This window comes from Caloenas nicobarica, chromosome Z, assembly GCF_036013445.1.
Source record: "Caloenas nicobarica isolate bCalNic1 chromosome Z, bCalNic1.hap1, whole genome shotgun sequence".
Classification (NCBI taxonomy): Eukaryota; Metazoa; Chordata; class Aves; order Columbiformes; family Columbidae; genus Caloenas; species Caloenas nicobarica.
Genome location: NC_088284.1, coordinates 77,650,815 through 77,678,773, shown reverse-complemented (window position 1 = coordinate 77,678,773; position 27,959 = coordinate 77,650,815). Strand labels below are relative to the sequence as shown.

At 43.2% G+C, this 27,959-nt stretch overlaps 1 protein-coding gene across 1 annotated transcript; it reads right to left on the bottom strand.

The window, feature by feature from the left end:
• Positions 1-55: 55 nt before the first annotated feature.
• CKMT2 (creatine kinase, mitochondrial 2) lies at positions 56-26,681 on the bottom strand. Its single transcript, XM_065657722.1, has 11 exons — positions 26,578-26,681; positions 20,493-20,591; positions 17,444-17,616; positions 15,935-16,133; positions 14,663-14,758; positions 12,135-12,356; positions 9,602-9,687; positions 7,129-7,252; positions 4,622-4,756; positions 4,140-4,265; positions 56-275 (listed from the first exon to the last, which is right to left on the bottom strand). The coding sequence occupies exons 3-11, from the start codon at positions 17,593-17,595 to the stop codon at positions 156-158; spliced, it is 1,260 nt and encodes a 419-aa protein (XP_065513794.1). The 5' UTR covers positions 17,596-17,616; positions 20,493-20,591; positions 26,578-26,681; the 3' UTR covers positions 56-155.
• Positions 26,682-27,959: the final 1,278 nt, after the last annotated feature.

The window sequence follows — 27,959 nt, the reverse complement described above, 5'->3', positions numbered from 1 at the left end:
GCTGCATGAGGACTAGCTTCTGCCATTGCAGCCAGGCATCTGAGGAGACATTAGGTATCAGGCAGTGTTTTATTACACAAGTTATTTATACAGAGGTGCCTTTCTGTCAGAATGGCAGCCTTTATCCCCATTAGTTGCCACCATCAGTAGCAAGATCACTTCCTCCCAAACTGAGGCAAGGGTGGTGGCACTTTGATGTCTTGGCCTCTTTCCAGTTTCTTCTCACAGTCAACGAGGTAATTGACTCCATCAATGACGATCTGGACTAGCTCTACCTACAACAAGAAAAAGAAGATAGTGGTAATAAAAGATTTAACTAGTGCTAGATGAAGGGAAAATTGGCTTGTACTGAAATGACAGCAGGTAAAGCTGTAAGTAAGGAGAGTCACAGCACAGTGGTCACACACCCTGTGGCACAGGGAGTATAGGTCATGCTGGTCCAGTGGAAACCCATAGTAATTCCCTTCATGTGTTTGCCCCGAGTTTGATCCACCAACAACATAAATTTTCAAATAGGCCTCTAAAGTTATTTCCACCAAGTTCTGCTCCTTCTCATATTCCTGTAGGAAGAAAGCAAACAAGAGGTGCTTAAATAAAATGTTTAAGCTTGAGTTGGGAGACCTACTCCAATTGTGACCAGCGTGAGGGTGCAGGATCCTCCACAGATGTTTGCTGAGAAGTAATGCCTGGCACATCTGGGGGTGCCTGTCTGTAGGGTTCCCCACATTCACGCAGGAGGATGAAGAAACAAAACCAGCAGTGCTGTGAGTGCTCAGCATCACTGGGCAGTTCTCGCTCAAGGAGTAAATGCCGTTACTGTGTCTTTCCAGCTCCCAAGCCTGTGCCACCCCTGCACTTGGAGGAGCATTTATGTGAGCACAGAAACTAACTGGGGTGGTGGTGCAAGGAGAGGAAGGCAGGGGTTCATTGCCCCAAATTCACAGCAGCTTCGAATGCTGCTGGAGGCACTGGGTAGGAGTCCTTCACAGGGCTGGGACTGGAAGGGTGGCAGGACTACCTGTTCAGCCACATCCTTTAGACTGCCTGAGAAAGCTTGTCAAACCATAGTCTTGTACTTCTTCACAGGGATGGCTCAGGATTGTATGTTCCCCTGCAGATGACCATGAACCTGCTGTGATGATTTGCCAGCTGTGGGGAAACATGTCCTATTCGTGCTGCCAGGGATGCTGGCTTTGCTGAGGCGGTTTTGCCAAGCCCAGGACCCACATCTCTGAAGCAGAGACTCCCATCCTAAACTCATGCTGGCTCTACATCATCTGTCACTCCTTTGTTTTCAGCTCTTGGTTTACATTGGCAGGAGTGGGATTAGCTCCAGGTCCAGAGCAGCACCAAGATTTGCAGTTTTATGTGGCGGGGGTTAGTGATGTCTTTGTAACCTTTTCTAAAATTACTGAACAATACAAGGTGCCTTGTTCCCAGCAGACTTTCTCCACAGGCGGTGACATGCAAGGACCACATGCCCTGTGGTATTGCTAGCCAGCAAGCTACAGCACTGATTTTTCTTAATATTCAGGAAACGGTTCATTAGCAGCCTTTAATGACTGGTTTGTTAAAACGGAATTCGAAGACTAAATCCCATTGTCTCTTTATTGTGACACTTGCTGATTTTCAATGGATTTGTTTTCACTATAAAGCATTTCAGTGGCTTAGCAGTTTATTTTATTGTCTTATACAGACCAGCTGTGTTGGGAAATCAGAGGTCTGAATTTGCAGCCTCCAGGAGAAAAGGAATCTCATATTAAGTTTGCATTGACCAGTAACAGAAACAGAGCAAAAATACAAACAATTTTATCTTGGACCATTGGGAACATAATTCAGTTGTGCCAACACATTTACCACATAATGGAATTTATTTTATTATATACTGAAAAAAATATGCCTAGTAATAAAACATTTCTATCCCCTTGAGTTTGTCTTGTCTTATTTAGATTTCAAAATCTTAAAAGGTAGGGATTGTATCTTATGTCTTGGTTTAAACTTTTGAATCCTTGCTGTATGAGGAATCACTGACTTCAGTGGAAGTGTTCATATAAGCAAAAATTTGTAGGCTTAGCTCATCTGTCAGTAGAATTCACATAATAAATCACGCTGTGTAATCCTTTAGTATTATTAGTGTTATTTTAGTATAAAGCACACATGATGATGTTTAAGGTATTAATAAATGTCTTTGTCATGTACTGCTTTTGCAAATAATACAGCTTAATAGCTTTTCACTTCTATTTCTTTAGGTCTAGATCGAAAGGAACATAGCTGCCTGCATCAAACTCCAAAATTTTAAGATTTACAAACACCTGTCCAAATGCCCTTTGGCCGTGAAGACATTCAAGGGCAGGTCTGCATAAGAATGCACAGAAGACCTGGCGTGGCTCTATCCCAGAGGCAGGAGACCCAAGGTGAGCAAGGAAGGGAAGCTGGCTGTTTGGGCACCAGTTTGAATCTAGTTGTAACCCAGTTGCATTTTCCCAGGGTTATATTTGTGTTATGAAAACCTACCAAGAATCAGGCTGAACTCAGGTGTTGGGCTGCAACACCAGGACCAAGCTGCATCCATATCTAAGCTGCCAGAGCTTCTTGGTGCTGCACTGTTCTGGATAAACACACCTTGAGAGCATGCTTATCCTTGCCATTGACTTTTAACTTGCAGCGAAGCCTCCAAGGTAATTAAAATTTTGCTTCTTTGGGAAGCAGGCAGTCCTTCAAATCCTGACATGTACAAGCAGGTTGGCATCTGAGCCCAAATCGTGTATTGCACTGATAATGGAGAAAAAGGAGTGTCAGGAGACACTGGTCCCACCAGGGCCCACCCAGTTGACTGTATCTGAGAGGTTGCAGCACACGCCTGGTGGGTGGAAAACATGACAGAAATGTTGAACCTCTGTTTCTGATATACCAGCAGAGTACTCAAATCACTGGACTTACAGGGTCTTGCAAGGTAAATCTTTATCTCTGTTGCTCTTGATGTGGCCAAGAGTGAACACTGCCTTGGTCTTGGTGAGGATAGGGAGGCTGTAGTGGTGCCACAGAACTTACAGCCTGTGGCCTGGAATAAGGGTTTGGCTCTGGCAGAGCTTGTGGGAGGAGGCTGCAGCTCTGACAACCGCTGTTTCTCCCCCGTCCTCCAGCAGGTTTGCTCTTAGGAGATGTCCTGCTTTATAAAACACTTAAATGTGAAACTGGAATGAGGTCTGGGACTGGAGTTTCCCAGCAGAGCAGCACTACCACCGGGCTGTAGGGTCATTTTTACTCTCTGGCACAACAAATACACATTCAGACTGAGATAATTTCAAAACAAATGTCTGAGATGAATGCATCTTGCTGTAGCCTACAGTCCAACAGGGAGGGCTCAGAGCTGATTATTGAATCTTTGCCCTGATTTAAAAACACCTCTCCCGTGTCCTCTGCTTGTTGCCACACAGCACGTGTGAAGATGGCGGCAACTCCTCCTCCTCATTTATTTTGGAGTGAAAGGACTGGCCTCAGCCTGCTTTCTAGCTGTGCAAAAGATGCGTGACTGAATACTGAAAGGAACACAATGCCTTAAACCAGTCTTGCTTTCAGTGCCCGATTCCCCAGGTGGATGAGGACTCGTTCCCTGCTTTTTTCCCCAACATTTTGCAGCAGGCACAGCAGGTGTTAGCCAATGTGTAGAAGCTACTCAGTGCCCACTGTACAACTCATAAACATGTCTCATGTCCAGCACTGCAGAGCCTGCTGGGCACTGATATCAGAGCTGGGCACTCCAGCATGAAGGTCTGAAAGTTTGTGCTGTGATGCTGAGAAACATCATCCTGAGGGATGTCTGTTACCAAAATCAAACCTTGCCAGCACCTGCGTGGTCTCAACAGAGATCTTCAGCCCATGGTGCAAGCAAGTCACAGTTGTGGACCTTGCACAGGGTTGTTTTTTTCATTGCTATAACAGGAATATTTGTCAAACACTTCATGCACGTTAATAATTTTAATTTGAGTAAACATTTCCTTTGGACCAGATTCATTGGGAGTAAAAACTGTGATAGTTCCACTGAGGTCAGTGAAGCCAACCCAACCAGAGGGAAACTGACTCATATCAGTACAGATCTGAGCTAAAAAGCAAAGGAAAAAAAATGAAGAACAGGTTACCTCTGAGCGACCCATACGGTCCAGGTTGGAAATGTCATACACATCTGCTACAGCTGCTGTGTCCACTCCACCAGTGCCACGCTTTTGCAGACGCAGGTTCTCCAGGATTTTTGGAAACCTGGGATCCTATCAGAAGAAATAGATTTGAGCTTGTTGCCCTTTACCATGCGGATTGCACTGAATCTTTGCAATACTGTTATCCATAACTTAATAGCATCTCCAGAAAGACATGCAGAGATAGATAGTTTTCTCAGTCCTTGGATTACAGCCTGTCTTGGCGTCCATCTGCTGAGTAGTTAATTTCCATAACAAATATAATAATTTGCAGAATAAAAGTGTGCTCAGTTAGTTCTGCGTTATCCCTGGGACCTTGTTACACATCATGCTAATGTGCAGTCACTGTACGCTGTCATTTTCCATTTGTTCCTTCATAAATCAGAAGACCTGACTTTTGTCACTGGCCTTTTAAATGACTTATATACCTTGCTAAGCTTGGGCAGCTTGACGTGGACTCCAGCGCGCAAACCAGTTCCCAGGTTGGAAGGACAGGTCAGAACATACCCAAGGCGCTCATTCCACATGAACTCCCAGCCCCGTTCTTTAATTAATCTTTCCACCTATGATGGGAAAAAAAGGCAAAAAGAAAAGGGCAGGATACAAATGTCTTATTTTAATATATCTGCATATAACTGAAATTCTTTTCGCCAGGTATCTGTGTTGATTGTGAGCTTCACTAACACCGGTAGAGTTGCATAAATTTACACCCCAGTACAGCCTAGTTTGGATCTGATGCAAATATTTGCATTCATAAGACACCAAGATCTCCACTGCATATTACAAGGATTTCTTCATCATTTTCTCGTGATCACTAGCTTGCAAACTCTTTGTCATGTAACCACAAAACTCCCTGTCATAGCCTTAGGCCACAAAGCCATATTTTCACATAAGAATTACGGCTTTTACCATGTGTTTCCAACCTTGGTATTTTTGGAGCAAGGTTGCAACACACAAGCCCAAAAGTCTCAAAGACTACAAAGCAAAAAAAAGGAGATGAAGCTGAGTTTTGTATAATTTTCAAGGTGATGCTATGGCTCTCACGGAAGCACACTTCTAAATGCCTAATATTAACAGCCACACTTCCATTATAAAGAGACAACATAGCTTGTATATTATACTTTTAATTAGTGGGTCTCTGACCAGATTAGAAAGGAGAGTGAAATAACCATCCCCGTAAAAATCACAAGGGTCTATTGGCCTTTGAATAGGCTGGAACTCTCTTCAGTCATCTACACTTGTGCAATCCAAATACAATTTCAGTTCACTTCTCCTCCAGAGGAGAATCAGATACATAAACCAGCTCATGCTCACAAGACCTCTGCAACTATAGGTGAATACTTCCATTCTGCAGAAGGATACAGAATAAAGGACTCTCCTAATGTAATTTCTGTATTGTGAGAGGACACCAGAATTGGTGGTGGAAAACTAGACCTGATCTCCTGCCTTGGACACCTGCTCTGGTTGCAGTTCCCGAAGCTGTATGATCACTTCCCATGGCCAGGTCTGTAGGTCCACCTCTGTTGAGCGTGAGCTAGGCACAGTACCAGAGGCAAAGCTGGGAGCAGCATCCACAAACCTTGTCACCTGGGCCACCACCCAGTACACTGTCTCATGGGTATACCTTGGAAACCTAGCAGGTTCCAGTTAACCGCCCCAGTGCCAAAGAAGCATACATTAGGTGCTTTTGTTTTTCTGTGTTCCGAAACCCACTATGTATGCCGACTTCCCTATGAGTACTCTGAACTTGCTCTGCTTCTACAATCATGAGATTGTAGTTTCCCGCTGTCCCTACTTGGCCATGCCTTTTTTTGGCTGGGGGGCTGTGAAGTGATACGGCAGTGATGCACAGCTGTATCAGCTCTACACTTGCTGGGCTGTTCCTGAGACACAGACATCTCTAGAAAGCCAGAAAAGCTGTTTTGCCAAGGTAAGAAGACTGAAGCGAGTGGTCCAAGGCTGGCCCAATATGCATTTCCATAGCCAGGAAGAAAAGCAGTGTGATGGAGAAAAGTGCTGTTCCTTTACAGTTGAGGTGAAGTGAGCATGCCAAGGACCCCAATGGGGAGAAATAATTTTTTCATGCAGCTTGAATCTTACAGTTTTGATGACAATTTCAGTCAGTTTCAGTCTGACATAGTTTAACTTCCAGGATGTCATGTGTTATGGCAATCCAACCAGGAATGATGTGGACAAGAGTATTGACGAATACTGTTTGGTCATGTCACCTGTCCCAGTGCACGTTGTTATGTTGCCTGTTGGACACAGTGAAATCCTCTTTCTCTATTAAAGCAACTTTTTCTGTGCCATGGCAGTACATGGTAGTGCACTGGGCTGGAGCCAACTTGTAGCCATACCTGGATTGTCTAGCTAAAGCTCTTTTAACCCACACACCATCTCATGATTATTTTTCTTTATGAATAGCTAGACCAGGAACCCTGGCTATCCGTTTTTAGTATTTTAATCACAAAACCTCAGATCTCCCCGAAATGAGCCCAGGGGTCCTAAGCCCTGAATCCTGTGCACAAGCTCAGCAGCATCCAGTCTGCTCCCAGCACCAAGAATGAGAACCAAGAGGCTGGGCCAAATAAGCTCTTGATTCAAGCAAATCAAGCAATACAAATAAAATGCTTGATTTATGAATTCCCACAGCCTGCAGGCACAAAGTGGCAAAAGGGCATATTTCTTCAGCCACCTTGTGCTGGAGATTTTAATACAAAAAGTACAAAGATACTTTATTTATTTATTCTTACAACTCAGCTAGCAATTTTTCTGTGTTTCCTTCTTTAACTGCATTAGTGTGGGTTGCTATGTGGACTGGTGCTACTTCATTTTGTTGCTCCTGGAAATGTCAGCTCAGTATGAACCATGGTAAGCAATGCTGACAACAGCCCAACCATAACAAGCAGGAAGAGTAAATTGATTGAGATGCTACCTCTTTTAAACCACGACAAAATCTTTCAAACACTCGTTTCATGTTGCCACCCTTCTCCATGGAGATCACCCTGGTGTGGTCCTCTTCATTAATCCAGACGAGAAACGTCTTGTCATTGTTATGCCTGGTTGAGGGCGGGGGGGGAAAAAAAGTATATTTAAAAAGATAAGCCCTGAAAAATAATTCTCAGTATCCTTGGTTTTATCATAGCCTTTCAGGACTGTGGAGAGGTTAAGTGCCGCAAAATAACATTGTTCTGCAGAGGCAGGGATTTGAGATTGTTTCACAATTGGATCCCCCATGCCAATGGCATTATGTGGGTTTCTCAAGCACAGCAAGAAGAGCGGTTTTTCTCATCACATCACGCTGCTGCGGTGCTGAATGAGGAAGGACATGTTGTTCTCTAGCACGAGCACAGCTGGGAGGTGCAGCAAAGGGAGAAGCCAAGCTCTGCATCCTCTGTGTCCAGCGAGTTTTATTGTTCTTAAAATACCCTGCAGCTAGGAAAAAAACCTAGCATTTACCTGCTGCTGGAGGCCAAGCAATATATCCTTACTTAATTGTATTCGCCCCTAAATCAAATACCAATGCCTTCTGTATCGCCTGGTAGTGCTGGGTTGCCACATCAGTCAAGTGACATGTCCATGGACAGCAGCTGCACGTTGCTTCTGGGCAGCGCATTAGTGATGCTGGCTCATCAGGGAAGATAAAAAATGCCTGAAGATACTCACTCGTGCTTCAAACAGATCAGTTGTTGCTAGGTTTGTTAAGTGCTGGGTCAAACCTGAGGTCACTTTTTCTGGCTTCTCTACTTTCTCCATCTTCTGCCTGCAGCCTTTCTACAGCATGTAGAAGATGATTGATGAGATCAGACTCATTTGTACAAACAGTGGAATATCACCAGGTTTGAAAGGCATGAAATTTGAAAGTTAAAGTTCACTAGGGGCCTGACTTTCAGCTTTTTTCTTTTACTGTGACTGCCTTTTTTTTGTACTTGAAGTTTGCTGGTGCAACACCGAGCAGTTGCCCTGACCTTATGGTCACCTGAGGTCCAGTTACCTCATCTTTGGTCATGCACAAATGTTCAGGGGAGCGTTTTCCAAATACACTGAGGTCGGCCTGACCCTGGCATCACCACCAGTGAGGGTAGTGGAAGTAGTCTGGCAGGCCATAAAATGGACAGGATCACAATCTCTATAAGCAAAACAATTTCCAGAACATGTGGCCTTTTACAACAATTTCTTGTAAGAGAAGGCAGGTTTTACAAATGTGGTGTACTGGAATACTTTCCAATCATACTATTTTTTTTTCCATTCTGCCTGATATTTCACATGTAAAAGAAGCTAAATCCGGATCTGTTTTATTCAGGAGGTCCCTGCATAGTATTTATATTGTTGGTACTTCTGTTTGTATGTGGAGACTATGGGATGTCTCAGATTTTTTCTTTTCATCCTCCTCAGATTTAAACAGGGACTGGGGAACTAATCTGTAGCTTGTTCAAATAAAAAAATTCTCACAGATTTCCCACAGGTCATCAGGTTTCACGTCTGATCAGGTTTCACAGTGCCTGCTCCCCAGCAGAAATCATGTTTAGCTCATCGCAGTAACACTGGCTGTGCTTCTGAACATGAGCCAGTACCATCATACACTGCTTGGAGGACAGTTAGGGCTTTTTTTTCCACGTAAATTCCCATTCTTTCTGAAAGTTCTGAACCTGCCTAGGGCAAGAAGATAGGCTAGGTGATTCCTCAGAATCCTTTTAAGCCTAATTTTTCAGAATTCAAGCATCTGGTAATGCCTAGAAGTGTAGGGGGATGGATGCAGATGCTACGCACTGCACAGCTGCCCCATCCTCTGCTAGCAGGTGTGTGCACTGATCTTGGAGCTATTATCTCTTTCTCTACCCTGAAAATATTGTTTCGGGGCACAAAATACGTCAAGTGTGTTGTGAAAGCAGAAACAGACCTAGAAGAAAATAGGAAGTTCAACTTCTGTATCTCCTTTTTGCCCAGTTCATTTGGAAAGAAAGGGTTACTTTCAGCTCTGGGAATTAAAATAACACTCTGTCTCTTGACAGTGAGGAGGGGGACAGGAGTTTGCAGTGTGGTGTCATGCAGGGGATGGCCAATGGTTCCCGGCTGACAGCACGGCTGCAGACTGGTGTTGGAGCTGCTTTTGTCACCTCAGATTTGCCAACCGCATGGTGACTCATGGGCTCTTTCCCAAAACAAGTTTTTATCTAGAGAGAGAGAAAATGGAGATGAGAAAGTAAATGTGTTACCCATTCTGTTGTTCATAACTGGATTTTGTTTGGGTTGTTTTTTTAAATCAAGCAAGAAAACTTTTTTTTTTTAAGCAAGCTGAACATGCTGTGAGTATGAGCACAGAGTGTCTGCAAGGTTAGGGCGAGCAAGGAGATTTGTAATGCAATCTTTAAGACACGACACAAACTTCTACATGTCAGACAACATACCAGATTCCTCTGGCATCTGGCCAGTCACGTGCCATCCCAGCACACGTTAGCAAAGGGGACACCGGCTTATCAAAGAGAAAATGATCCTGGACACCGAAATGGGGCCGAAGAGAGAGAGAGAAAAAACAAACCAAAAAAGTTTTATTCAAGGAAGCAGTATAATGCTGTCTAACACATTTTGTGTGAAGGCAATCAATGTACAAGTAAATCACAGCACAGCCTGTGAATCTGGCTCTTCTTCTGAAAAATAAAAGGATTTTACTCAGGTGATTTTCTTGAATCTTGCAGATTCTCACTGACATTGGTAATATAACCATGTTTTGCCAGAAATATTTTTCAAATGTGGGAAGGAGTGTGAGGTGGTGACCTAATCCCACATACACACACCAAAGGGTTCTCTGGAGGGACCTGACTGCTAGGACCAGAGATGTTTTCTGCACACAGACATGTGTCAGGATATGAGAAGGCAGCGAGTTCTTAAAGACTGAAAAAAATTAAAAATGCTAGTTCTGAAAATATATTTCTCCAGCATTTAGCAATTTATTCCGAGCATGAAGTCAAGGTAGGAATAAAATCAGTGCTAAGCTTGACCTTTCTGAATCACAGACTTGTTCTGTTGCTTAACAGAGATGCTATTTATGATTTAATAAATGTAGCACTTGCTGTGCCACTGACTTGCCACATTCCAGATAATTTGACTTTTTTTTTAACTTAGCTTTTTTTTTTCCCCCAAAGCAAATAAGTATTTGATTTTCATGTGTGTGCTGAAAAATTATTAGTTCTTAATTCCTCAAACAGTGCCATATCAAATGGTGTGTGTGTGGGGGGAGGGTGGTTGTTGGGGGTTGGTTGGTTTTTGTTGTTTTGGGGTTTGGGGTTTTTTTGTTTGGTTGGTTTTGGGTTTGTGTTTTGTGAGGGGGTTTTTTGTTTGTTTGTTTTGTTTTGTTTGTTTGTTTGTTTTAAATCTAGGGTTTAATTAAGAATAGTGAGGCAAACTATCCAGAATAAATACGACATGGTTGACAAGTTTATATGTTTTACTTCTTTTTCCCCCTAGAGGAGACTTTTAAGTTTTGATCTTTGAATACCCTGTGATGAACCCCAGCCATACAGAAAGAAAAGCTGTAGAATTCTCTTTGCTTATCACAGAGATGAAACATTTCCTTCCTCAGCTTCTTCTTTCTTCTTCTTGAAAGAAAAATTCATCTTTTTGCAAGAAAAGGGCTGACGATTATTAGTTTTCCTTATGTGCATATGGCCAAATCTGCAAAGTACCAAATGCCTTCTGTGCTGAATGGCATTCAGGTAGAAATTATTTGATCTTACAGAGATCAGATGGTGCTTATTAAAGGCTGACGGAAGGCCTGATAACATAGAGGTTGAGGCTCCCAAAGTACTGGAGGAAGTACATGACGGTATGAGTTAAAGATGGAATCTGAGGTTACAACATTCAGTGCCCTGATTTCTATAACTTTGCATGACCATAAAAACAAATAAAACAAGGTTAAATGCTGAATCAGTGAAGCCTATACCACTTCCCAAAGGATTCAGCCTTAAACCATGAAGGAATTATATTCTCCATGCTCCTGTTTCGACCACTGTTTTCTGAGGAGCAATCTCCCGGTGAAAAAGACAAGAAAATAAAACCTGCAATAGGCCATCAACATCTTGTCAATAAACATATTACCAAGGACATTCAATTTAAAATTTACTGACCTTACATAAATTCTTAACTCCTGGTTAATCCAGACTGTGACACCTAGTTCCAGGGTTATAAATAGTTATGTTACTTCATCAGCTCCCTTTTGGTTGATGTTATGGATTAATGTGCCATGAATATAGCTAACAGGGTACAGCCATTCCTTTGGATACTTAAAATGCACATTCGAGGTTTGTTTGACATGTCACATGCTGTGACAAAATCCATGATGAAAATCCTTGTGTTTCCATCTGTGTGACAATGAAAACTCATGTTATGGGCCTGATCCTTCAAGTCCTTAAACACAGTTACAGGACTGGGATAAGGTCACCTGGGTGCAGTTGGCTGCAGCCATTTTGGGGAGATTAGAATTAGTGTAGTTTTGACATAAAGAAATCACAGCCAAAGCCTCCCACCCCAACAGTCCAGAAAACTGATAATACATGTTGGTTATCGCAATGCAATATTTTTAGTTAGAATGGTTATTAATATAGGAAATATTAGTCTTTGCTCAAGGAAATGACCATTAAAAAGTCCTGAATTTACTTCATTATTTGTCCAAAGAGTTGACAGCTGCCATGTGTATTTGATTTTAAACAGATCTTGCTATCTGAAATATAACTCTAGTTTTTGCACCTGCATAGTATGTGCTTTTATCCAAAACGTAGACCCTGGATTATTTGTATTATATTAAAAAATATCAACAGACCATTAAACACTGGGTTAATGCTGTGATTACCCTCCTTAGCTACACAGGAAAGCAGGTACCCCAAAGAAAGATGAAGATAAAATGAGAGTAAATTAAAGTGGTGCCAGCACTGGAGCTATACTTACATCGATAAGCTGCTGCTGATCCCTCTCGGACATATTGGTCAAGCTGTAGTACTTGCCAGAGAGCTCTCCCTTCAGCCCAGCCAGCGCGGTGACCACCACGTTCTCCACCTCTCTCCGCTCGGCCCTGGTGCAGGCAGGGGGGAGACTGAGGCCACGGATGCTACGGCCGGTCCGCACCCGTGATGAGAGGACATAGCGCTCATCAAATTGACCCTGGGTGATCTGGGGGAAGAACGTTTCATTGGTTCACAGACAGTTCCTTGTGTTCTAATCCACCATTACAAAAACCCAACAAATCCCATCATAAAAAAAGAGGGACATCTTTCTGCCCAGGCACGGTGACCTCTCCATGACAGCACAAATGCTCAGGAGACCCTCAGAGTTTCAGACACCAGGAAGGTTTTTTTTGGGAACAACAGGTTTCTGTGGCTGAATGAGTGTGACAGAGTAAGCAGCCAGTCCTTAATGGTCTCAAAATATAAAGGAATCTGTGTTGCTTTTGGAAATACAGATATAGGCAGACGCCAGGGGCTAGGTACACAAGATTGTCTGAAAGAGAAAAGCCCAAGAAGATGCTATACCACAGAGTAGTTGAACTATGAAGGAAATATTAAGCAGCAGGTAAGGTCTGATCACGTGTATGTGGGCATACTGGAGTCAGTGCCTGCTTTCATTCCAGCCCTTGGACACAGGGTTATCTGTAAGGTCGTGAACAGACCCACAGTGCCAAGTGAGACTGTGGCCCAAATGCTTCATACAGATGAGACTGATGCCTCTGTGAGGAACCAGGTAGGGATGCAGCTATCTTGCTGTTAGAGCCACAAGTGGCATCCCACTTCCCTTAACCCTAAAATTCACAGCATCACAGAATGTCAGGGATTGGAAGGGACCTCGAAAGATCGTCCAGTCTAATCCCCCCACCGGAGCAGGAACACCCAGATGAGATTGCACAGGAACACGTCTAGGTGGGTTTTGAATGTCTCCAGAGAAGGAGACTCCACAGCCTCCCTGGGCGGCCTGTTCCAGTGTCTGTCACCCTCACTGAGAAGAAATTACTTCTCACATTTAAGTGGAACCTCCTGTGTTCCAGTTTGTACCCATTGCCCCTTGTCCTATCATTGGTTGTCACCGAGAAGAGCCTGGCTCCATCCTCGTGACACTCACCCTTTACATATTGATAACCACTAATGAGGTCACCCCTCAGTCTCCTCCAAGCTAAAGAGCCCCAGCTCCCTCAGCCTTTCCTCACACGGGAGATGCTCCACTCCCTTCATCATCTTTGTTGCCCTGCGCTGGACTCTCTGCAGCAGTTCCCTGTCCTTCTGGAACTGAGGGGCCCAGAACTGGACGCAATATTCCAGATGCGGTCTCACCAGGGCAGAGTAGAGGGGCAGGAGGACCTCTCTCGCCCTACTAACCACCCCGCTTCTAATCCACCCCAGGTACCATTGGCCTTCCTGGCCACAAGGGGCCAGTGCTGGCTCATGGTCATCCTGCTGCCCACCAGGACCCCCAGGTCCCTTTCCCCTACACTGCTCTCTAATAGGTCACTCCCCAACTTATACTGGAACCTGGGGTTGTTCCTGCCCAGATGAAAGGCTCTACACTTGCCCTTGCTATATTTCATTAAATTTTTCCCCGCCCAACTCTCCAGCCTGTCCAGGTCTCGCTGGATGGCAGCACAGCCCTCTGGCGTGTCAGCCACTCCTCCCAGCTTGGTGTCATCAGCAAACTTGCTGACAGTGCACTCTAATCCTTCATCCAAGTCATTGATGAATATATTGAATAATACTGGTCCCAGTACCGACCCTTGAAGCACTCCACTAGGTACAGGCCTCCAACTAGACTCTGCCCAATTGACCACAACTCTCTGGCTTCTTTCCTTCAGCCAGTTCGTGGTCCACCTCACTACCCGATCATCCAGACCACACTTCCTCAGTTTAGCTGTGAGGATGCTGTGGGAGACTGTGTCAAATGCTTTACTGAAATCGAGGTAGACCACATCCACTGCTTTGCCATCATCTCTCCACCTGGTTATGTCTCATAAAAGGCTATGAGGTTGGTCAAGCACGACTTCCCCTTGGTGAAGCCATGCTGACTGCCCCTAATGACCCTCTTATCCTTGATACGCCTTGACATGGCGCCAAAGATAAGGTGTTCCATCACTTTCCCAGGGGTGGAGGTGAGGCTGACCAGTTTATAGTTAGCCGGGTCCTCCTTCTTGCCCTTTTTGAAGACCAGAGTGACATTTGCTTTCCTCCAGCCCTCAGGCACCTCTCCTGTTTCCCATGACTTAGCAAAGGTGATGGAGAGTGGCCCAGCAATGACTTCAGCCAGCTCCCTCAGCACCCGCGGGTGAATCCCATCTGGACCCATGAATTTATGGATGTCAGACTGCTTAACTGGTCCCTAAAATTACTGTCTTTGGAGTTGGATCGGGAAAAATAGAAGTGCTATTACGTGCAGTATTGTCACTGTAAGAAGCAGCCCTGAACCTTTATTTCTGAATCATTGTATATCAATCCTACCTTGGATGCATCCAGATCTGTGTGATGCTTCATGGTCCGTGGATCATAGCCATTATGTCTCACTTTAATGACAGGGTCAAAAATTTCAGCAAACACCTATGGAGTCAAGAGAATCTAGAAAGAGTCTGTAGCATCACAGAAACATTTAAATGCACCAGCTTCAGCCACAGGAGAAGTCCCCTGGCACAGGCTCCCGGGAAACAGATGTAAAGGAGTCTGCAAATGCACACAGAGCTAAATATGAAAAGAGGGGGTGCTTTTGACCTAGACAGTGCTCTGCAGTGGTTTCTCATCTTCACAACAAAAAGAAGGTACAATTGCACCATACTTAAATTACAAGCTTACTCTAGATATTAGAAGCAGGTACTGGATGTGGTGGCAACCAAATTAGGTTTCAGGATGTATTACCAACCAGAACACACACTCAGAATCCCCCAGCAGCTTGCCACTTCTTTTTGGGTCATGCAGGAATACCCTATGCCTTCATTGCTGTGGGATTCAAGCCCTTGTTAGAGCCTCTTGGCTCAAGTGTGTCAACACCATCCCAATCACACTGTCATATGGATGAGAAGCAATGGCACATCTAAATGAGTAAACCAAATGACAGGAACTGATAGTCCAGAATGCCACATGTCCCAGTCCATCCTCTGCACCCCAATGTTTGGGATGTTATTAGGAGACTGTATAGTGATAGGTACCATTGTGTGGTAAACTGAAGGAAGGAGACCACAGAGGTCAATAAAAAATAAGGATTTTCTTCTCTTTTCTTATTCCAGAGTCAAATAAACCTGCCCATCCTAATGCTGTCTGTCTTCAGCTTTCATCATGATCCAAAAGCTGTGGCTTAATGATGTTTGGTACTTCCCAGAAGACATTTTTGTTTCACTTCTGCCTCTGCTCTTCCACAATGTAATTTCCACATTACCTTTATTTTGTGTGTCTCAGGGTTGCATAGCTTTGCCATAAAGTTTACTCATAGGAAGGTGGGCAGCTGCGGGAAGCAGTTAGCAGCTGGTCCCAAGGAGGAACGTTTTATTAATTTCAGTTGCAGAGAGAGGGCACCTGTAGTAACATCTGATGTTCATGCATTTGCTAATGGGGAAGAGCAGGGAAACCACAATCTTTATGCACATGGCCTCACACTTACATACTCTTTGAGACACAATTTATCTTAGGGGCCCATATCCTACCAGGAATCTGTCTTCGCCTAAGGAGCTCTTGGGAACAATGAAGGCTGAACCAAATACAACAGTTATCATGGAAATATCTTACCTCATAGGATTCTTCATCACCTGCAACCATGCCCACAGTTTTAATGAAAGGGTGGCCAGGATTGTCAACCCCGGTTTGGATGCACTGATCCAGGGTGTAGCCATTGGGAGTCATCTTGTCCCTCAGCCGGCAGTAAATGGCTGGGGTGAGGCACTCGGCCATGCAGTTGTTATGTTTGCGGAGATCCGGATAGTCTGCGCTGGAGAGAGGAAGAGTCCCAAGCAATTAATGTGACACCTTTGAAGAGTGATCCTTGCTGGTTTATGAAGTTTTTGACGGGATCGTGAGATACAGAGTACACAGTGTGGTTTAAAAGTATGATTAGCTCTCCATTTATATGTTGCATTGAATTTTAGGAAAGGAGGAAGATTCAGGCCACTGGAAGTGCCCCACGTGGCACACCGGTGGGCCACCGCACCGACAGGCAATTGCGGCTTTCTGCTACTCAGGGCCACGAGGATAATGGATCCCAATGAGTCCTGAAAGTGTATTAAGCCCCATTAAATCTCTGCTGAGACACTCATGTTCCGAAATAAAGGAGTTCCAGCATTGTTTTGTTCAAGTAGGAAGGGAATTAAGTTTAGCTGGAGACGTTCTTTGTAATTCGGAGCCCAGGTGCTCTCACAGCCTTGTGGAAATCTGTGGGACTGTCTGATCTATATCAGCAGGGAAGCTTGTTCTTCTATAATGTCTAGGTTTGCTTTAATGGCATCATTATTAACAGAGGGTGCACGGTGTACTAAGTCAGGGAAAATGAAGATGTTATGCTTTAGCAAGGCATTTTTTCAACTGAGTCAGACCATATCTACCTTGCACTGGTAACAATTTACTTTATGCACAACTCTGTTATTTCTGAAAGAATATATTTTAACTAGGATACTAGTCACTACTTTTTTTAAAAAAAAAGTGGATTAGAGCCTGGTCCATATCGTTTTTCACAAGTATGGCCAGCAAAGTGAATGTACACAGAAAAAGATCTGTAATTAGTTTCTAAGCATCGGCCAGCCAGTTTGTAACAAAAGTATTTCAAATACCGCAGTTATATGCAAGATTTCTTTACTACTTGCATAACGAAAATATTTTCACGTTTGCTAATGGTAGAGTCCAAGGAATGAACCAGTGCAATAGACTGAGCTGCAAAGTGTTTGACAGCTGATGAGATAAAATAAGTCCTAATTTAGTGTTCTGTCTAAAATTTGAAACATTTTTTAGGTTTGTCACCATTTGGCAATGTTCTGTGTTTTTTTCAGTGTCGATACTACTGCGCATCCCCGCTTTATGGTCTTTAAGTCCATTGCTGGTTCTACCTAAAACTGGGGTTATCAAGAAAGGGCGCTGTTTTTCGCGTCATCAGTCCGCATAGCCCATGGACAGACACACAGATGGTGTGACCATGGGAGGACTCTGCAGCTTTGATGGGGATCTTCTGCATCCAAAGAGTGAAACGTTTCCGCTCGCCCCATTAACATGGTGCTGAGCCCAGCTGGCTATCTAACCCCAACTGCTCACCTCGGAGGGAAGAGTTTCCTTTTTTCCTGAACAGCAGCCTTCACATTTTGCTGGTTGAGGAGGTACCCGGTGGTTATCACCCCTGTGCCTGCAGCTGCAAAGAGTGCAGTGCTTGCACGGCCAGCCAGGAGACGGCAGAAGGTGCTAGCCATTCCCCACGGAGGATATGGATTCTGGAAGAGAAGACAGCCCAACATCAACCTGTAAGTCCTCATACAGTACCAGTAACAAATAAACGCTCATTTTTAATGGTAGTCCTGTAAAAGAAGACATTTATTTTTGTTATTGGTTTGCACTTCTATAGGGTGTTCTGAAAAATGGTTAGTATGTATATGTATTATTTCTATACCTGTGCCTTAGATTTGGAAAACTGTTGACTTTTGGTGCTGTATTAAGCACACAGTTCTAAACCCAACACTCTGAATATTTTAATCGTTCCAGTGATTTAGGGACATAATTGAACCCTTTAGCTTGCTTTGTAGCAACAACACGTTTTGGCATCATTTTTGGCATCTTTTTTTTGGCATCTTTTCAGTGGCCAAAAAGGTACAGTAAGGTACAGTCGTGTGGTAGGATGTGACATTGGCCAGGTCGTTCCTTTCATTGCTATTACCTACAGAAGCTCTCATGCGTTTTTCATGTTTGTTTGATTTGTTAAGTATTTTGTGCTTTTTTCCCTCATATTAATAAATTTGGAATAGGCTTGAAGTCATCATCATGGGAAGGGGGATATGCTAAGGACCTAAAAATCCTCAGTGGACTAGATGACCTTCCAACCCAAACTATTCTACGATTCTTTGAAGTTTGAGAGTCATTTGTTTCACGTCCTATATCTTGTTTAAACAGTTTTATTCCTGATTTTTGTTATTGTCTCCATGCCCTTGGAATGCAATATGCATTTATCTAAATAGAGAGAAAGATGCTGACTGATTGACAGAAATTCCTCCCCACCCCCCCCGCCCTAACGGAATGAATTTCCTTAAAACAGAAATGGGGAGAGACCACACAGGGAGGACTTTTTTTTTCCTATTAGGAATATATTGCAATTTCATCAGCTATTTGAAGTCCTCGAGAATCAGTTCCACAGCACTAGAATATCATGAAATATGTGCTGACCCCAGCCTGGGACAGGAGGCAGATCACTGTATTAGCCTTATCTCTGGGAGTGTCTCCCTCCATCCATGAATTCATTTAGGTGAGTTGCAGGACAGAATCTCCTGACTGCAGCAGGATTTCCCCCTCCCAAAATGCAGTGGGAGAATGCTTGACTGTCAATCAAAGTAAAATATGAGGTTTATGATGGAGTGCTGCTTTTTCTGTGTATTTAGCAGCTGGTTCTTGTGCCTTTTCACAGTATAGCATCCCCGTCCTACACTCTGGAAATATTTGCTTATGACTAATCTGCACAGAACTATTATTGTTATACCTAACTGCCTGAGAAACAATACATGTGTTTTCACAGCAGCTCTGTGTATTTATAGTTCTGTTCCCCAGATGCTACGTTTACTGCAAGGAATTGGCTGGCAGTCAAAATCCTGTCCTGAAAACTAGAAGCCGTATCACAAATCCCCTTGCAGACAATGACATAATGGCTTCAACGACCTCAGGCACTCATCAGCATCTCCACCAGCTTGGATTTTTTGTGAGCCTCTAAGTCCTGTGTCACTTTGAGGGACACCTCTGGTGCATGCATCTGATTAAATTAGAGGAGCCATGTGCAGTATATATCTAGAAAGAAGCATGAGGCACAACAGTATGATTGGAGTGCTTCAGAAATAACAATAGCGGTGCAGCTACTGACTACAGAGTGTACCACAGCACAGCAGGTAAAGCCAGCAGCCCCAGATGGCTCATTGTATTTAGCCAGGTCACATATCTGCTGGCAGGGCTGCATTGTGTTGTTTGCTGCTTCCACATAACCTCCATTCCTGGTACTAATGCAGTGTGGCAGAGAAATCCCATCCTTTGCAACGGCTGCTATTGATTGACTGGCTGTGTGTTTTTCTACATTCAAGCCTTTTCCAATGATCAAGGATGCACAATGGACAGAAACAATGTCCCAGCGAGAAAGTTGCTCTCCGAATCAGCACGGTGTTGTGTTCTGGGACTGGAAGACAAGCACAGCATGCTTTTCGCTGGGGACCTGGAATTAATTTGTCCTGGAGGACCTGAGAAGATCACAGGAGCTCTGTGAGGGTGAAGGATGCTAGAAGCTGCTCTCTGTGATTTTCTTGGGGGAAAATCTGTGCTTGCTGAAGCTGTTTAAAGCTAAAGGTTGTTTAGCTGTTGATTCAGTGCTTCTTGTATCCTTCACCTTGCCCTTGCAACAGGTATTGGGTAAGAGAGTGCCCGATCCTGGGAGCAGTTGGGCAGAACAAACCTTCTGCAGAATGTTGTGGGCAAACCACAGCCTGGGTGGCTGCGGGTAGCCTGGCACCCTGGGCTTTCAGGCTGAACTACACTGTGTGACTGAGGTATAGAGCTGTAACAGAAATCACAGCCTGTGAACAGAAAGAGAAATAAACCACCTGGAAAAAAAGAACTAGATGAACCCGGGGGAAGAGAAACCAAGTTGAAAAGACAAAGAGACTTCCTTGGTAACTCAGATGGTGAAGGTTTTGTGCCACGTCTGATCTGGGAAACAGGGAAATTCTACCTGTACTCCTGCTGAATGAGTATGAGTACCACCTCCTCACTCTTATCTGTGCCTTTCTTTGACTGGATGTGCAATATCAAGCTTTAATCCCTCTCAGCACTGTCCCCGCCTTCCTCGTTCAGGCAGCATCAGCAGCTTCCCACCCTTTCAGGGTTTGATACATCAAACAGATCTGTACCCTTGGGACACAATGATTGACTTTTGGACACCTGATCAAAGGCATATTTCATGCTCATGAAGTATTTTTGCTTTAATAAAGTCCCATAAGGCAAGTACTTTTCTTGTTGGCAATGTCATCTTCCATTGTGGCTGCATGCCTTGTCCCCCAAGACATTCTTGCCTTGTTGGATCACAGAAAAGGTTTCTCTTACCCAGAGGCGGGCTCTACTTTACCTGACAGATGCCTCTCTAACAGCTCTTAAAAGCCCCCTGGAGAGAAAGGAGTTCTTCTCCAGAACACTGGAGATGCCACAGCCTGTGTAGGATAACTACCTAAAAAAAAAAAGAAAAAAAAAGAAAAAAGAGAAGTCAGAGTAAGACAGGGGTTTTGTTTATTTGTTTGTTTGCTTGTTTGCTTGTTTTTTAAACAAATGTCTAACTATACATCTCTTGTTACAGTTGAAGCTCAGCACTGCTTATCCAAACATCTTCTTCCCCAAACTTTGCAGATCTGTAAGCAGAAGTTCAGCTTCTATCTTTAACAGTAAGGGACTCAGGTTTTTAAAATCAGTCACTTCTTCAGAAAAGGTGACTCTGCTGAGAGGGTGACCTGACAAGCATCAGGCATAGCATGCCAACCAATCAAGCATATGTCTGATCTTCTGCTCCTTAGGTAGGACCTTCTGACTGCAGTGTGGGACCATCATTTGTAACTGTTGATCGCAAAGGGTTTAGGGGAACATGAAAGTTACCATTTCTTATGAGAAGATAAACATCATCTGGACTGCTGTGGAAAAGGGACTGTAATCCTTTTTATCAAGCCAGAGTAACTCCTAATTCAATAGACACGTCTTGCCACAAGGGCGGGCTATAGCTCAGAATATAAATACGTATAATACTGCAGTACAAACTGATCCCATCTTATGCCTTGCACAGGTAGTCCATATGCAATCAAAATAGCACAAATGGACTTGCCCAAAAACCTGGTGTACAAGTTCATCAAACAAAGTTTTTTCATAATGAGGGTACATAATGAACAAGACACTATACCTGACAGGAAACAAGACCATTTTGGTTTGGTTTTCATCTTTTCCTCTCTAAAAGCAGCATGATTTCTAAGTAAAGTATTGCTTCAAACCAAACATTTCAAAAAGATCCATTTGGAGAGAGTCTGAATGGAATGGTCTCAAATTAAAAAGAAAAAAAAATTCTCGTCAAAGCCGTTTGTCAAATCTGGCCTCAAATACCTGACAGATTCAGCTTTTTTTTTCCCCACAGAAAATGTTAACCTACCCTAACAATAAGTTTGCACCATCATCACCTCTGTGGGTTCAGAGAAGTGTAATCTCCCCAGACAAAGGTGTCGTTAAAGGCAGAAGATTTTTCTAAGAACACTTTACCAGAGATACCATGCTGTGATTCAGGTTTAACTGCAGACCATCCTTAGGCCTCCACTGTAGAGATTTCACTTTCATCAGGGAAATTTAGACACTGCAAAGCCTAAAAAATTGAAAGTGCACGCATTTCTTTTGTAGGAGTTTCCTAAGGGTCTTCCCTTGTGCCCATGATGATAGAAAATCAGTTTTCTAGTAGATGCTTATAGTGCTACCATAGCACAACTGTGAAAGAGAAAGAATAATTTTTCAAGATCGGAAGAACTTTTGTGATTATCAGTTTTAACCCTTGAAAAGGAATTGAGTGCTTGCCTGCACTGATCAGGCATGCTGGAAGGAAAGCATCTGCATTAGGAAAGCATCCATCCTGCATTCAAAACTATCTAGAGAGAGAATGGTCTGGAGAAGATAAAGGAGTTCTAACAGTTAATCAATCTGAGTTGAAAACAAAACAAAATAAAACAAAAAACAACTCTTATGTTATTTTTGGCCTGCATTTGTTTGTCTTCAGTTTGGATCACTGGCTTTTGTTATTACTTTTATCAGGTTGTTGTAGAAATTTCTACTCCTTATTTGTTCCACATGCAGCTACCTAATAACTAGCTCTTTTTATGTCTCTCCATCCGCTTTTTATCATATTTTCAAATTTATTAATCACTCCTTGGCTCTACGCTGAACTGTTTTCATTTTGTTTCCTCCTCAACATCCTCCTGATACCAGAACAGTCCTTTCATACCGGTAATGGTCTCACCAGGAAGCAGCAGAGCATCTCCCTACTAAATGGCTTTTGCATTTGGAGATCCTATCAGCCCCATGGGACTGCAGTGGTTCACTAGAAGTGGACACCGTGGTTATTGTCTGCCAAGTGCTGGTCCCTTTTGGGGACCACACCGTCCCCTGAACGGGAGGGAGAAGCCAGGGAACTATATCTGATATGGACATAGATATACTTCAGAGTAAGATTATGTGATGGGGTTGTTTGGAATAGCAGGAACCTGGTTAACCGAAGTCTCTATCAGTCCCATCAATTTTTTTACCATTACTTCCACCTTCCCTTTAAAGTGGAATGCTTCCTAATAGAGGAGTTTTATCCTCTGTTGTGGGATTCTGAATGTACTGATAAAATGATAAAAGCATCTTAAATGGTTCCAAATTATAATTTGTGGTTTTCTATTTTAAAATAATTTCTCTGCTAATTGGTTTAGAACTGCACCAAGCTTGCAGAAGTTTCACGTTCTTTCAACGCACCACAATCTACATGTGAATTTGGACTTTATTTTGGTAACACATAAAACAGAAATAGCTGCATCTAAACCTCCTGATTTTCAGTTTTGCAAACATCTCTTTTTCGGTTGTCCGAACAAGATCTAACTTCTGTGGTATTGGACACAACACTTTTTTTGAAAGTTTAATAATTTTATTTTATAGATTTTAAGGACATTTTTAGGATTCATAACATGAGACGTCAAACAGGTGCCACTTGGATAAAACACTTGAAAATATACACTGGAGTGCCAGCTCAAGTCCAGAGATTGAGATAGCACTGGTGTTAAAGGCTGATGGAAAGAAGAGTGGGCAGGGAATATCAGCTAGAGAAGAGGATGAGCTTCTCAAATGCTTCCATGAATGGCAGAAATACAAAAAATGGACTTCATGAGCACTGCGATGCCAGCCCGTGGTGTAACTGGGAGGGTGAATCTGCTTATGCTGCACATGGCGTCACTTGGGTTTGGCTCACGGGCTCTCTCACATGAGTGCCAAGGTTGATGGCTTCATGCAGTGAAGTCAAGTTATCTCCTGATTTTCCTTAGCACAGTCAGGTCTGATCTACTCCACTGTCACCCAGCACTTATACCACGCCTGTCTCCCTCTCCTTTGCGGGTGGCATGATCTTCAGCAGTGCCCACAACTGAGCAACCTTTAACTGGTGAAGGTGGAGGGTAAGATATACATGTCTCAGCTGATAGCCAGCATCAGGTGGATTTTCTACAAGTAGAGTGGCAGGAAAGGCTATTTATTTATTTATTTTATTTTTTCTTTTTAGTCAAGTGTGCTACAAGACACTTTGATGGCTCACAGTGTTTGAATCTAACAGCTTTACAAAATGCTTGGAATACTTGCCTTGTCCATTTCCCCCTTATTACGTCATTCTGCTCATACTTTGGATACTGGCTTTGCCTCATGATAACTACTTCAGATGTCTTTTGTGTGCCTCCAGGATTACACATGCCTTTGGCCAAAGGACAGGGCATGGAGCATCGCTCAGTAACTCTGACAGTGGAATCTGTCACTGGCAATGAGTCCTTTAAAGTTTTATTTCCAAGGTCACTTGTACTTGTTCTGTCACATGGAGAAGATACTGCTGTACAGGAGACACAGAGCAGTTGGCTCAGAAAAACTTGCTGTGTGTCCCTCATGCACCAGGTTCTGTCCTACAGTGAGCACTTTTGATTAATTCCTTACAAGTCATCTTGTGGATCAATGTCTGCTGGGGTTAATTGTGAGGGGAGCAAATGCGACACTGACTGGAAGTAACAGCCACTAAGCTATACAGCATGTAGTGTTAAGTGTCTTGCAAAAACAAGGTTTATTCGTTCCTGTTCTCTCACCACATTGGCACCATAAAAGGTAAACAAATTTAGATTGAAATTGGCATTGACTTTTCCAAAGCAGTATTCCAATGCGTCGTGATGACTTATGGCCAGCAGATCAGCAAAACCTGTCTGAAAGGTCATGATCTTAGAGGTCATAGCCTTTAACTCTCTGCCGTCCCCCAAGATGTGCTCAGCTACCTGTAACCAGTCTTCAGGACATTAATGTCCTGCCAGGAGTATATTTTGGTTTCAAAACTGCATTTTCATGTATGTATCACCTACCATGCACAGAAGGTGGAGACAAAAGCCAGCAGCAAGATTTAGCAGAAGTCGCTACTGCAAGTCTGGTGCTGGCTGAGAAACAGTTCAAAGGATTGCAAGTGTTATTTGAAGTGGAGGGTCTGTTTGTAACCACAGTTTGAATACCAGTGTGAAAAAAAAAGTGAAGAATGCCTATTTCAGGGCCTTAAACCAGGTTTCCCTCTTATTCATGATACACCTAGATTAAAACCTCTATTAAAGATGAAAGTAGTCTCCAGAAGAAACGTCTTTTCTACTGCAGGTTCCTCACCAACGCTAAAAAAGTCCTTCTTTTAAATCAACAGCTTAAGAAAACGGTGACACAGCAAAACTCCCCTTGCTGCTCTAACCAGAGGCTGCAGAGGGGCTCCAGGACATTTGATTCACAACTACCAGTGCTCTGGGGCTGCCTCAGCCATGTCCCATCGCACACAGTGATCCTGGGATCTGCACACTGGTGAAGATGTTGCATCCCTCTCTGGGGACTTCAGAGGCGAGAGAATCATCAGAAATGCACAAACCGCCTCTTTACCCTTTAAGGAACATGTAAAATTTATTACTTCTTTCTATATTTTAAAAATAATGCTTTTGCTATTAATTCGTTACTTTCTTGAACTTTTTTTAAAGAGGAAGTTGTCAGCTCCATTTTTCTTTTAATGCATTTGAACACAGGTATCGGTTATCCTATATTTCACACTAGGCAGCACATGTGCTTTTAGCCAAGGAGGGCAGGAAGGTACAAGGGTTACAGTGACATTTCTAGAAATAGAACTAGATTAAATATTTAAACCATGTCATGGGTGGTATTAATTGCAACACCATGTGATCCTGAGCGACATTTTAGAGGAATGGCAGAGTCATAGCTAAAGTTCACATGGGCTCGTAATCACAGATAATGTGTATGCACGTCTTAAACTGTTAAGCCATTTAGCTAACGGTATCGCTGCAGTGAGCTGAACTTTCATGTGGTGGAGGGAGAAGAAGGCTGGTCTTTTATATCTGAGAAGTAATTCCTTTGAGTCACCCTTAGCTTGAGCTAAAGCCTACAGATGCCAGTGGAAAGTTTTCTGTGCCCATCTACGGAAGTTTCTGGCACCTTAGAGACATCTGCAATAAATGTCACAAGTGAGACACCATTTTTAGGTGCCCAGAAAACAGTTTACATTGCTCTTGATTTGAGGTATCACTCTACAGGATCAGAGGATAAGACATAAATTAATACATTAAATCTCATAAAGCAATGTTGTTGTGGTTTTCAGTTTCTCAGAGCTCACTCTGAGCAAGAGTTGAACCTTTCTGGGTTTAAGAAAGTATCTCTGGAGTGCAGAAACTATGTTAGTGCAGACGTCAGTCTAACTGTGCCTTAATCACACCATGCAATATCTCTATGAAAAATAAATTAAAATTCCATTTCTTTCTCCTTTTAATGCCAAAGGTTAGTGAATGGTTAAAAAAATCTAATAATCTGGGGGGAAAAAAAATCCAAACTATGAATCTATGATTCTATGAATCTATGATTCATATGATTACAGAAGATATGGAAAAGACTCTTCATACATCAGACAAGTTCTCCTTAGTAACTACCCCTTAGTAATAGTATGATTTTTGATTTCTATAACCTAAAAGTCTGACCCATCAGACCCCACCTGGTGAGAGTCAGAAGCCCAAATTCTCCTATTGAAGCCCAGCCAAGGTGCTGAGAGTGCTTGCCCTTCTGAACCAATCCAACACTATTTTACAGTATAAAACCCCCATTTCAACAGCTCCAAGAGCTTATTGAATTAGATGTTTTCTCTGAACTTGTTACACAGCTGCAAAGGGACTTTTTTTTCCCTTGCTTAAACTCTTGCTTAAGGGTCAGCTGCACAGTGAGCTGACACATTTTTTCCCGCACCAAGTAGTTATGCGAATCGATAAATTATAACTAAATTACACCACATCCTGTGGTGCTTTGAATTCATTTTTAATAACCCTCATGTCCAAAAGGCTACCATTTGAGGTGAGAAAAGCAATACAGGGAGTTAAACTGACCTTGAAGCTGAAGGTAGACGTCCTGCTGCCTGCAGCGAGCCCAGTGTAAAGGGAATAACAAGTTGGTGCGCTGACAGGAGCCCAGGTAATTTGAGAGGGGAAAAGGAGGTGAGTGAAACAAAAATAATTGCTGCAGTGGCCAATCCCACTTCACCGGGTTACATGAGTGGCATTTGCTCACACTCGGTGCCCTTGAGGACGTAAATGGGATGTGGCAGGAGGGGGCATGTCAGAGTTGAGTGACAGCAACATCACCTTTCAAAGGCTTCTCAAAGAGAAGGAGTTCATGTCAGCAAATGGTTGGCCAGATGCTTGACTGCAACGAGATGCATCTCCGCTGCTTTGCCCACAAGGGCCCATTTAGTAATGGCCAAAAGAGAAAGGTCAACTGTAGCTTCTGTGCTGGATTGCCTTGCCTACATGCAGAACTCCTTAGAGACAGGGAGAGCAGGAGGAATCCGCGCACATGCTTCCCAGATGGAAATGTTTCAGAGCAGAATGGGACCCAGAATGAGCTGAGATCACTGTGGGCATTTTTTCTTTGGCCTTTACCTTTTAATTCATGACGTCGGTTCTTGACTCTTGTAAGGCAGAGCGGTCCAGAAACATGAAATGTAAAAGGACGATGTCTGATCTCTCCCGTTTAGAACTACTATAGCTACATACTGGTAAAGTGGTGGAAGAAATAACACGTGATGGTTCAGAAAGCAAAAAAGAATAATCAATTTAATCCACCTAGCTCTGCTCCCACCAAAGCTGAACATTTTTGAGGCTGACAGAGGAACACAGAGGCCAGTACTGTGCAGCTTTTAAAAATCCAAGACTCTAAAATTCTTTTTCATTTGTACATTTAATATTCCTTGAATTTTACATAGCAATTTCCTAAACCCACACCTCATATTTATGAAAATTTACAAAACATAGACATCTCTCCCCCAAAATGTCAAGACTTGTTTGGATTAATGAGAGCCATGCACGCCCACCATAATTAAAAACAAAACAACCACTCCAGATTAATACATCTGGACTACCAAGTATTGGAAACACCCCGTTTTTGCCACACCTGCTTTTTATCAGCCCAACACTACGTTTGTGGTATTGATAGGAAAAAGAAATCCAGTTGAGGATCTCTTGAGGTAACACGAGTACAGAAATATGAGCACGACATAGTTAAGTAGTAACTGGCAAAGAAAACAGAAACCAGCTTTTTCTTTCGTACAGGGCGAGAGCTCCTTTGTGGCTGTGTCACATATTCTGCTCTGGCTATGAGCCCCCCAGCCTGCATTTAATCCAGACCTTTGTGTACCAGCACTTCTTCTGCAGGGGCTGTCACCTCCTTGTCAGCAACACAGCCCCCATTTAAAATTTTTGACTGAAGACTG